Source organism: Crocodylus porosus, unplaced genomic scaffold (genome assembly GCF_001723895.1).
Source record: "Crocodylus porosus isolate Cpor-Errol unplaced genomic scaffold, CroPor_comp1, whole genome shotgun sequence".
In the NCBI taxonomy this organism is placed as follows: domain Eukaryota; kingdom Metazoa; phylum Chordata; order Crocodylia; family Crocodylidae; genus Crocodylus; species Crocodylus porosus.
The window spans coordinates 231462752-231475387 of NW_017728886.1; the positions used below are offsets into that span (position 1 = coordinate 231462752).

General features: G+C 45.0%; 1 protein-coding gene across 1 annotated transcript in view; it reads left to right on the forward strand.

Annotated features, from left to right (window-relative positions):
- PTDSS1 (phosphatidylserine synthase 1) overlaps positions 1 to 12636 on the forward strand; it is a 55440-nt gene that overhangs the window by 11773 nt on the left and 31031 nt on the right. Inside the window, exons 3-4 of the mRNA XM_019550797.1 lie at positions 1622 to 1666; positions 6626 to 6750. Of these exons, the coding sequence (XP_019406342.1) occupies positions 1622 to 1666; positions 6626 to 6750 (170 nt within the window). The remainder of the gene's footprint in view (positions 1 to 1621; positions 1667 to 6625; positions 6751 to 12636) is intronic.

Consider the following 12636-nt stretch of genomic DNA (forward strand, 5'->3'; position numbering starts at 1 on the left):
CAGTACCGATGATTCGTTAAAAATCGGCCATATTGGCCAATACCAATCTCTCTGCTGATATGCAGCCCCGCAGTATGGAGAGCAGTGTCCAGCTGGTAAGTTTGTTGTGGTTGAAGGGAGGGGTGGAAGAAAGGGGCATTGGCAGGTGCGGGGGGAGAGGGCAGATCAAGGCCCCTGTGGTGAGGGAGGGTGTGGAGCTGGGGCAGGGGCAGGCACTGACTAGCCAGGGCCCAGCCCCACTCTCGCTCTTTCTCTCACCACGGGGGCCTCGATCTGCCCCCCCACATCCCTTCCCACAACAGACTTACCAGCCAGACCCAGCTGCACTGCTGACTGCCTGCGTGTTGTGTTGCAGCTGCATGCATGCATGCAACATTTATTGGCCACATTATTGGCCATGTCAGACAAAAATGCTGATTGCCAACACTCTCAATTTTCCTCATATCAATGCCGATCTGCTATGGGACCGGTGTTATTGGTGCACCTCTGTCTGAATGATCTTCATTAATTGGAGAGGTGATCTGAAATAAGTAATGTGAAATTCAATAAAGACAAAGTGCAGCATGCAGCACTTGGAAAGGAGAAATCAGGTGGACAAACACAAAATCAGAAAAGCATCTTGGGGTTATAGCATATCAAAGATTGAATCATAGTCAACAGTGTAATACTGTTGCAAAAAAAGGCAGTTCTTATTCTAAAATGTATTTAAAGGAGTGTTCTATATAGGACATGCAAAGCAATTATTCCAAGCCAGGGTCTAGGAAAAGCATCCACTTGGAATCCCAGTGCCCTTCTTTCCCATCAGTTGGGAAATGGCTGAGAGTGTAATTATCCCTGTGACCATCCACCCCCACCCCCACCCACACACAAACCAGCACTTCTCCCATGATATCAGATATCCTGTGTGGTGTCTGATATCTGACTGGTTAGAAATTCAAGCTCACTTAGTAAGATATGGCGTTAGAGAGAGCTGGGACCCTTCCTTTCTTTGCTAACCTGCAGAAATGGGAAGGTTAGTTCTTTCTCTCTCTCTTTCTCTCTCTTACCCCCTTCCCCAAAAAAGGGTCAATACAACATACAGTAAAAGACAAAATAATTTAAACAGTATTAAGTAAGATGGTAGAGCACCTTCTCCCAGAATTCAAAACAATCTATTCTACCTCATGCATTCCCACTCCCCAGTCCATAGAAGAGCATTTTCCCATGGCCAACCAAACCTTACTTCCTCACCCCCGTTCACACCTTGTTTTTGATTACTTTTACCTCTACATGCGTTTTATAGCTTGCCCCAATTAATCTGAAAAACAAGTCAAGATATAATCAAGTGACAGATAATCTGTCCAAAATATATTTACTTACCACTAGGGAGAAAATTCCAGTAAAAGGTAATTGCACGTTTCTTCTATAACCTGGTAATTGGCCAAAAATATACTTTTTGGAATTAATTTAACATTAATTACCAAAGAGCATATTTTATTTAATTATAGCCAGGTCTCCAAGTAAAACCCTTATACAGCTGGAAGGGAGATTGAGAATGATAATGTTGATAATGTACTGTGGTTCTGGCTTTCCATTCTTCTTAATCAATTGACTTTCATCTAACAAATGTTTCTGTCTGCAGGGCCCTTTACTCGCCCACATCCTGCAATATGGCGAATGGTTTTTGGTAAGTTTCATATTTATAGTTTTACTTATACAGTGCCAGTTTTAACTTGGATAAATTGTACAGTTGTATAATAACCTCCACAAATACCATGGAGCACAGCTGTGCTCAAAACTTGTGAGAACCAGTGATTTTTTTTTTGATAGTTTCGGTAATCTTCTGTACTTAGTTATATCGGTAAATGTGAGCAGTGTAATTCTATATCAGGGTAGTCTGATTATGATTGGAGCACTTTTAAGCCACACAAAAAGGCACATTCATTTGGATGATTGAAGGTTTATTTCTTATTTAAAAACAAAAACCTTGTTTAGCATTTGTACTTTAGTTATTTTCCAAATTAAGAAGATACAGTTATCATTGGAAAAGACATTGAAAAGACATTGCTTTATAACTAAATACAGCATTTCTGCTAAACTTTTTTTTTTTCCAGGAGTATATACCATTGTTATACATACTTACTTAAGCGGTTATATATTTTAGCATATGTTTATATAAATTCTTTTTTCTTTATTAAATGTTAGGAAATAGTGAACCATAATTTTCTTACCAGGTGTTTAATTTTGTGCCTCGTTGAATTGAGGTTGAAATTCAGTTAAAAATGCACAAAATAGCATGTTAGAATTTAATTTTATTAGTTTAAAAACTACCTTGAACTTGACTGATCCATGTAAACAGGTAAAGTTTACTAAACAACCTTTCATTTTAAACAAATTGTATTAAGCAAAGGGGAGAGATTTTTCTCTAACAAGTGACTAGAATAGCTTATTTCAGATCCCGCATCTTTCAGATTTTAGAACTAGTAGATCTTGTTATCTTTATACTTCACTTTTTAACTTTTTGATTTTATTCATAGTTTATCAGAAAACTCTAGTACCTTGTGCTTAGCCTGTGAATTCTACTAATGAACTTCAGAAAACATAGTGGTTTCATATACTATATTTAATTTAAAGTCTTTTTACTACATTGTAGTAGGTATAGACCTTATTGTAGTTTGTCATACTTAGGATTATTTCTTTTTGTATTACAGTGAGGGTTTTTTAAATGTTATCTTAACATAGCACTACTACTTCTGTTCAATGCTTCAGCTCAGTGATTTGAGCTTTTAAAAACCAGAGTTCTTATGCACGGATAATCTTATGAGCATTAAACCATAGTTGTGCCATTTTAAGATAACATTTAGAAAACTCACATTGCCTGGGATCATGATTCCCCTTCACCAACAAGTAGCAAGCTCATGGGGTTCCCAGCTGCAAGGGCATGTACTCCTGCAGCTGAGGCCTACATCAGCTGCAAGCTTCCAGGCTTCGTGGCACAGATGTGCCCTCCAGCTGGGAGCTCCCAGCCACAAGGGCACCCCCTGACCACACATTTAATTAATGGCATGATAGGAGCGAGCCACAAAGTTCTTGTATGTTTTTTGTGGAATAACTGTTTGTAGCTTATTCCTTCTTTTATCATGCCATTAATTCACAGATTCATAAAAGTTAGGGGCTGGAAGGGACCTCTTGAGATCATCAGGTCACTTAAGCAGGAAAGAGTGCTGGGGTCAGATGACCCAGCAAAGGTGAGCTTCCAGCTGTTTTTTGAAGATATCCAGAGTAGGTGATTGTTTTGATTGAACTTGTGGTGGAGTCATAACTTAAGACATGATTACCTGGTTAATCATGTCGTAAGTGTAAGCTGTGGCAGAGGCCTAACTTAAATCAACACTTGAAGTGGATGGGTTCAGAACTTGACCTACTGTATTACTGGGGGAAGATTGCAAGTGTGCTTGTGAGAGCATGCATGCCTATTAAAAAAAGATTTTGCCTTTTATTATACTTAGAGGTACACTGACACGTTGATCCAATATCAGTTCAGTACTGGCATAAAGAAAATTTGCTGTATTGGATATCGGCCCTATGGGGCTGATAATTTGGCTGATAAACGCTCATGCTGTATGCTGCCGAAATGCAGCACTCAGGCAGCCAGGAGCACAGCCAGCAATGTGGAGAGCTGCCTCCAGCTGGTCAGTCCCATTGTGGAAGAAGAGGGAAGAGGCATGGGGGGCAGATCAGCACCCCCTGCAGTTAGAGAGTGGGGGTGGGGGCAGGAGCTGCCCAGGCGGTGTGGTTGCTGAGTGGGGGATGGCTCCCACCAGGGCCTGCACCCCAGGAGAGCACAGGGGGCATGTGCCCCCAGATCTGTATGGGCGGTGTGGTTGCTGGGGTGGGGTGGGCTGTAGCTGGGGTTGCGTGGGGCTCTTCTTAGCAGGGGATGGTCTCAGAGTAGGTGCCAGCGGCACTGGGAGGATGCTGCATTGATCCTAAATTTTGCCGCAGCTCAGCTCCCAGCACTGTTGCCGCCAGCCACACAGCGCTGCCGCAGCTTTTCCCAGTATGTGGGTGGAGGTGGGGCATTGAGCCAGAGCAGCACTGGGCAGCTGGTGGCAGTGGTGCCAGGAGCAGGATGGCTGTGAAATTTGGGGTGAATGAAGCATCCTTCCAGTTCCATCAACCCCTGCTCCAAGCCCAGCCCCTGTAAAGAAGAGCCCTGGCTGCAGCCCACCCTGGCCCATGCAGATCCTGGGGGGGGGACACCCCCCCCATGCCCTCCCAAGGGTGGCACCACTCCCAAGGCAATGGTGGAAGCTGCCTCCCCCCCACACGAGCCACAGCTTTGCCCCACTCTGCCTGGGCAGTGCCTGCCCCATCCCTCACCCCTTCTACCCCACGGGACTGACCAGCTGGAAGCAGCTGTATTGGAAATTGTATCTGTGTCAGCCATATGCCTCCTTAAATATAGGCTATTGGTATTGGCTCCCAAAATCTCTATTGGTGCACCCCTAATTATTTTTTTTCCCCTGGCATGGCTTTGTCAGCTACAGTTAAGGTCTCAGCTATTCGGAATAGGCAGATCTTCATGGTTCGAGAGGATGTAGTTCCATGGAGTAACGGGTATATCCCAGAAGCGCAGCAAGTATCTCAAATAGCAGGCCACAAGTCCATAGTTTGTTTAGTTCAGTTTCTGTTCCATCTTGATGTTGTACTGCTGCATGAATTTGTAGAACTGGAGAGCTGTGCATTTGTTCTGCCTACATAACTCTAGGCAGAATCTGCCCCTTATTGTATAAGGCCTCATGCAGTTGCCTTCTGATTATTACATATTAAACAAATTAGGACTTTTTTTTCCTCATGTTGCTTTTTCCCCTCCTGATATTGCTGTGTGACTAAGTTAGCATTTTGAATGTCTGAATAGTACATTTATTGCCTTGATGTTTTTGGATTTGTTTTTAACTGTCCCTGTAATTGTTTTTTAAACTTGTAAGTTACTGGTATGTTCTTTTTGTCCTAATGTCGTTTGGCGTCTAGCAGACAGGGTTCTTTAGGTAAATCTGTACAGGTTTCCCTCACTTTAGATGCATTCCTGAAAAACTGCGCATAACTCGAATTCACATAAAGGGAAACCACTCTACAAGGTAACAAATAGGGATATGTTCCAAGACCTTGACAGCATTGGCAGCAGGTAAGTCTGCTGGGGCCAGGGTGGCACCGGGCTCTTCCTGGTGGGGGGGCTGGACCAGGCTGCACTCAAGGGAGAGGGCAGCAGCGCTGAGAGGTGGGCTAAGGTTGGGGCTGCAGCCACTCCAAAATTCGCCATAGTCCCCACAATCCTCCTTCCCAGTGCTGCTGCCACACAAGCCGAGTGCAATGCAGCCCAGCCCTCACTGGCAAGAGCCCCAGCCCACAGTGGCAGCCCATAGCAGCAGGAGCTGCACCCCCTGTCTTGCGCCCGCCCTGGCTGTGCAATGCCTGCCTCTACCTCAGCCCCACTCCCTCCCTTACCGCCAGCAGGAGGGCAGATAGACGCCCCACTCACCCCAGCCCTTGCTCCTGCTTGTACCCCGCTCCCTTCCTTACTGCTGCGGCCTCAATCTGTCCCACGGCTCACAGCCTCCCCCCACGGACTTACCTGCTGCTGATCGCATAAGAGTGAACTTACCTCTCATATAATGAATTTTGGGTATAAAAAAGGTCATCTCATAAGAGCAAATGCGCATATACAGAACCTGCATAAAGCAAGGGCAACCTGTATTTTTTATTAGCCCAACTCAAATAGTTGGAAAAAATCTTCTTTGCAAGATTTTGGGTACAAACACCCTTTATCTGGAAGCTTCCTCAGCCTGAGGAAGGGTGTTTGTACCCAAAATCTTGCAAAGAAGATTTTTTCCAGCTATTTAGGTTGGTTTAATAAAAGATATTGGATTTACCCAAAGAACCTTGTCTGCCTATGTCCGTAGACTAACGCAGCTACAATCTAAATTTGTTGTCTAGGAATTTATTTTAATTATTGAAAGTTTCATGCACAGACACTGAATAAGAAACCCAGACAGAATGCTACCAGATGTGATTTCTACTGATTTGAAGATATGTCATATCAGCCTTATTTATTTATTTTGACTCTTAATGGCAAAAATCAGCCCACCAAGTTAAACTGCTCACCAAAGCAGCTAGTGGACTCCAGGCACTGAAGCTTAGCTTACAGCCGCTTTGCATTGCCCAAGTAGCTCATAGCAGCCAAGCAGTATGTTGGTCCATCTGGTGATTAGTTTTGCAATTGATTATTTGGTTTAAAGGCTATGTTATTGAAACCCACAGCCTGTGGAGTTGGGAGCAGAAAGCTCGTTCCTTCAGTCCTTGTGTTTCTGTGCTCTGGGGGTTTCCCCCCTACGTTTTTGACTCAGTTGGTATTTAAATAGTATGCAATGGGGAATCATATAACAGGTGCATTTTCAAGATTTCGTTTGTGGCTGCAAAATATTGTGGACCCAGAATCCAGACTTGTGTAAACTGTCATTTTTGTGTGCTTTTTGCCATTGTCCATGTCAGCTTTTGAATGTTGCTTTGGAACCAACTTTTGACTGTCTGGCCTAGCTAATTTCATTGTAGACAGTCTGTATAAATATGATTCTACTACTTACAGGTCTCAGCGTTCTCTATTTCCTGTTTCTGGTGTTCGTGCTCTTCCTCAACTTTGAGCAGGTGAAATCAGTGATGTATTGGCTGGACCCTAATCTCCGATACGCTACCAGGGAAGCGGATATCATGGTATGTACCTGTCTGCCAGTTACAGCTGCTCCATATTAACTATCAATCTCTACATTCAGATTAACCAGGAAGCAAATTAATTTTCCATGTCTGTGATGCAGATCTATAAAATTTGGCCCTACTGGGTCTGTTGTGTAAAGAATGGGTATGATGCAGGATATCATACTTGTCAACATAATATCTGGACTGTAGTCTCAGCAACCCAGAATCAAGTCAAAACATGACAGACTGTTCCTATCTATGCAGAACTATGTTTAATGGAATCCATAAATCTCACTGTTCTGACAATACTAAGCAATGACACTTTATCATTTTTCTGCTTTCCCTGTACTTGATTACTCATATTACCGTATTTTTTCAAATCCAGGATGAGCCCCCCTCACCATTTAACATGGGGAATATCATAGAAATCTTAAGAGATACATGGCTGGAAGGGATCTCCAGGGGTCATCTAATCCAGTCTCCTGCCTGAGACAGGATCATCCTTATCCAAACCACTTTATACAATCCATAATCTAACCTCTTCAGAAAACTGCCAACAACCCTGAGAGACCACAAGCCATAACACTCTTAACATGCCACATGTAAAGCAGGGGAACCATGATAGCCAGTGTATAGTGTCCTGCTTCTATAAAAAGTTGTTAATATATGCTCAAGAGATACCAAGTAGAGGGCTATGTCCCCCACTACAGAGAAAGGCAAAAACCCCCACAGCCTGTACCAATCCAACCATGAGGTAAAATTCCTTCCTGACCCCAGATATGGTGATCAGTCTGACCCTGAGTGGAGGGGCAAAACCCTCTAGCCAGGAACCTCCAGCTTTGGTGCCAGCTGGAATGTTGGCAGAATACTGCCCCAGTCAAAATGCCCAGCCTTGGCTGGAGCTGTCACCCAGTGCGTCTGAGAGAGGCTTAAAAGCACCTTGACATGAGACATACCCAGAGTAGAACACAGGCATAACTAGGCCTATGTCATCCCAACCAGTGGCTCTCCAACCTCCTCTTGAACACCTCCAGTGATGGAGAATCCACAACTCCCCTAGACAGTCTGTTCCACTGCCTCACTAGTCTAACAGTGAAGAACTACTTAACTTGCTTTGCTACAACTTCAAGCCATTGGTCTGTCTCCTGCTCACTACAGGAGAGAGAAAAGTGCCTTTCCTCTTGTTAATATTAGTCCTTCGTGTATTTGAAGAGTGCTCTCATAACCCCTCTTAAGGATCTTTTCCACAAGCTGAACATGCCTAGCTCCTCCAGACTTTTATTATATAACTTCCTTTCCAAGTCCTTTATCATCTTTGTCACACACCTTTGGACCATCTCCAAGGTGGATAAATATCGACCATTTTTTTTAAAGGGTTTTTTATTTAAATCAGATTATTTTTATTATTTAAACTTTTTATTAATTTTTTTTGGTCAAGATGTTTTTAAAAAAAAACGTTATATAAAGATGGTTTTAATTTAAGATATGTTAAAGCTCAAAGATTTCATCATGGAATAGGGATTATAACTTCTAATTATATACTATTTGAGACAATGTATTCATGTAACCTTTTAAAAAGTTTTATAAATGGGTCACAACAGGCCATGAACTATATTAGGGGCCCAATCTTATGGGGTTCCCAGAGGCTTCTCTCTAGATTAGTAAAGATTAAAGAAAACCACTCTACCCAATGGGACTCAGTCCTTGGTCTAGAAGTTCCCATGAAGTGTCTCTGTGATGCTTAGTTTCAGTTCTAAAACTGTGGATTTGTGTCTCTAGAGAACACGATTCTTTGGGAAGATGTGAGATCTTTTATTAGTCCAACTAAATAGTTGGAAAAAATGTTCTTTGCAAGCTTTTGGGAACAAATGTCCTTCTTCAGGAATAGGGATAGTTTGTCTCCAGAGATAACATCCTTGTTAACAGCAGTATACAAAGATGCAAGGTAACAGACCTGATTACTAAGGATCCTGGTTTTCCCCAATAAAAAAAAATAAATCACAAATTCTCTGATAAAAACCCCAAAATCTGTTACTAAAATTAAAGGCCCCCCACAGCCCTCCCTGCCCTGCAGGTGCCTCTCAGCTGCCGGGGCCATGGGGCCAGGGACCTAGGTCCACAGCTCCCTGCCCCCAACAGAAGGCAGCTGCAGCAGGAGCATGGAGCTGGCTCCCCCAGTGCTGCAGGCTGAGGGCTCAGGCAGGGGCAGGGCCAGCTCCCGGGTGTCAATGGGGACACGTGCCCCCCAGATCTGTGCTGGGGCAGGCTGTGAGCTGCCCTGGTGACGTGCCTCCTGTACCTGCAGTTTCCCTCAGTGTAGCCCTGTGCGCAGGAGGTCACCACTGGGGTGGCGCAGGGCAAGCAGCTGCTAGGAGATCCCCATGTGGCTAGGAGATCCCCAGTTGTGCCGCATTGTGGGAGAGGGCAGCAGGGAATTGGGCACATGGCTGCTCGCCGCTGTCCCCTATCACTCTGCTTCCCTCCTCCACAACCCAGCGTGGCTGGGGACAGAGGAGCTGTTTGGGGATCTCCTAGCAGCTGCTCTCCCTGCGCCACCCCAGCAACATGCCTCCTGCACGCGGGGCTACACTGAGGGAAGCAGCAGGTGCAGGAGGCGCGTCCCCAGGACAGTGCTGGGGCGAGGAGGAGATCCTCGCGTGGCCCTGCTGTTCCCAGCAACACCGGGTCATGCCTGCGTGGCTGCAGAGGCCCCATGGAAGAGACGAGGGAGCCTGCACAGATCTGGGGGAGCGAGTGGGTCCCCTCTGCCCCCTGAGAGCAAAAGATACTGTGCTCGGCTGGCTGCACATGGACCACCTGCAGCCCTATTGGCCCGATCAGGCTCGGCGCCTCCATGTGTGGCTTCCCTTAAGGGCCTATAATGCTGCTTGTGGTCCACGTGCAGCCAGCCAGGCACTCAGTGTCTCTTGCTGACACCTCCCCGCTCCTGGCTGGCATGACTGGCTGGCTGCGTAGGGACCGTGAGCAGCGCTATGGGCCCTTAAGGGAAGATGTGCATGAAGGCATTGAGCCCGGTTGGGCCTATTTTAACACTGTGGGCAATCCATGAGCAGCCAGCCGGGCACCCAGTGTTGTTCACCAACACTTCCCTGTTCCCTCAGCTCCCCAGCCCCCCCTCACCCCAACTACCCCCCCAGCCCCTTGTAAGCCCAACATACCTAACCTACAGCCTCCAGAAGGAAAGTAAGCCAGAGGTAAGCCTTGGGACTGATTTAAGGCCTCAGGCCCTGCCCTCCCCCCACTCTAGGCAGGGCGGGGGCTTTCCTGATGCTTTTGCAATTGGCTCCTGGAGGCTGGAACTCAGCAAGCCTGCAGAGCTCTTTGCAAAAGCAGGAAATCTGCTGGTTTCTCTACCAGAAAGGAAAATCCTTGTTTTCTCTGATAAAGCTGGGAAATCCGTGGTTTTCTTCATTTTTCTCTGGGAAACAGAAAACCTGGATCCCTGCTGATCACCCACCCATCAGCCCTATTGTCTCTCTACAAGTTTGTGTACAGACAGTCAAGCCCTTACCTTTCTCTAAAAGTGCAAAGTTTCAAGAAGTTAAACAAATTAAAGATATCCAACAACAGGAATTCACTTTTTGTAGAAAACTGTAATTAAATTGAAGTTTCCTGACCAGTGTTTTAAATTGTGATTCAAATCATGGTTTCAATCTGATTGAATACGATGATCAATTCAATATGATTTCAGTCAAATCTGCCCTAACCCTCTCTAACCTCACCATGTCCTTTTTAAAATGTGGAGCCCAGAACTGTGCACAAAAAACCCCCCTTGTCTTGTATTTAAATAAAAGAGGATGGCAGGGACATGCTCTGGCTCCAGTCCGGAGTTGGGGCCAGAGCCACAGCTGCTGCTTACCCCCCCGCCCCATTTCCCCCTTCTCTGGTAGCTTAGGGCTGTTATTTACTGTTAGGAAGCTTGATGAGATTAACAATGTATTTAGACTATGGTAAAAGTGTTTTTTAAGAATGTAGGTACAGGTTGTAATTGCTAACATGTAGTCTGTGCTGGAGAAGATTTAGGGGTGGCTACCGCAGCAAGAGCCCTAAAATAAAACTGACCATCTTTTATTGCCCTTGAGCAGCACAGTGCAGCTGCAGCTTTCCTTACAGTGGGTCGTACGTGCATTTTGATCTGTACCTGATCAGCCTGACTGGCTTGTGTGAATAGGAGCTTGGTCCCTAAAGCCTCAGCCACAACAACCCCCACCACTGTGGCTATCCCTGCACAGGTGTCATTGTGAAAGCATCATAAATCCAGTACCACTGAGCTATGTTGTTTCATCACCTGCAGAGGTCAGTGAATATTTTCACAAGGTAGAGAGGGCAGAGTTTCTTATTAGTTTCTTATGGATGGAATATTCTCATACATTGAGAGTCTTATTTAACATTTAGTTTGCAGTAGAGATGCTTTAATTGAGCATTAACTTTGCTTGCTGCAAACCAGCATAAACAAACCAGCTTTCTTTCATGTTCTTGGGTATTAATGGCCTGTAGTTACTTTTGAGGAAACTTCAGCTCACCCTTTCCTTAGCAAATGACAGTTACAGGTTCACTCCAGCTTTCTGCTTCTGCACTCAGACTAAATATCCTGAATGCGAATGTGTTTATTGGGAGACCAGCTTGAAAAAGAAAACAAGAGAACAGTCATATGAAGAGTCAGATAAGCAGCTTGTGTGTGAAACTACCCCTGGCAGCAGACTGCGGATTTAGCACTGAGCACAGAATGTCAAGGACAGCATTAACATGAGAAAATCTCAGTCAGCTGAGGTTTTATTTGTATTTTTCCACACTAATGTTCTGTTCTTAGTCATATGTACACCATTTGCCCCAGAGACAACCTTATCCCTTCAAATTCAGGTTGCATCATGGTGACACTAAGTATTTTTCCATTCTTGATTACCACAGCCTTTGATTGACTAACATTTTGGGAAATTAATTCAAGAGTAAAGAATGCAGATCTGCCTACCTCTTCCTTGGAGCAAATTTGTCCTTGCTTTTCCCTATTTGGGGATGATTTGTGCATGAGGACAAAGTGGTTGATTATTAAAAAGTTAATAACAAAATTGAAGAGATAAGAAAAGTATTATTGTTTTTATGTGGAGATAAAGTCTGTCTCCTTGTAAAACAAACAGAAGTCCAGCCTGCAGCAACACTGCCATTCTGTACAGTCAGGGAGCAGGTTGCAAGCTATCCCGTATGGCTCTGAGGCCCAGGAAGAGAGATTCTGCCTCCAGTCCCAACCACTGCACAAATCCAGCGTTTGTAAGTGGGGTCACGTACCATGGACAGGATTCGCCAGAGTACATTACAGAAACCATGATAAACAGGTCGAGTGATAAGAAAGATGCCCCACAGATCTGTGTGCGTGTATCTCTGCCAACCTGTCCTGTGGCTGCTGTGGCTCATTTGACAGTCCAAAGTACATCATTGCAATTACACTGTACACATTCCTGTCACAATATCCTCACCGCGTGTCTGCGTACCCGCATATCCATCACCATCAAAAAGGCTTTTGACAAAGTATCCCACAATATCCCTGTGGGAAAACTGGAAGATTGTGGGCTCAGCTGCTCAACGGTTCAGTGGCTGGGAAACTAGCTACAGGGTAGGACCCAGAGAGTTCTCATGAACAGATCTGTATTGTCCTGCCACAAAGTGACTAGTGGTGTCCCTCGGGAGTCTGTGCTTGGACCAGTGCTTTTCAACATCATAGAAGTAGGGTTGGAAGGGACCTTAGAGATCTTCAAGTCCGACCCCCTGCCAGGGCAGGAGAAAAAAACTGGGCTTAAATGATCTCAACTAGGTAGGCATCAAGCCTCCTTTTAAAGACCTACAGGGTAGGAGCCAGCACCACTTCCCTTGGAAGTTGGTTCCAGATCC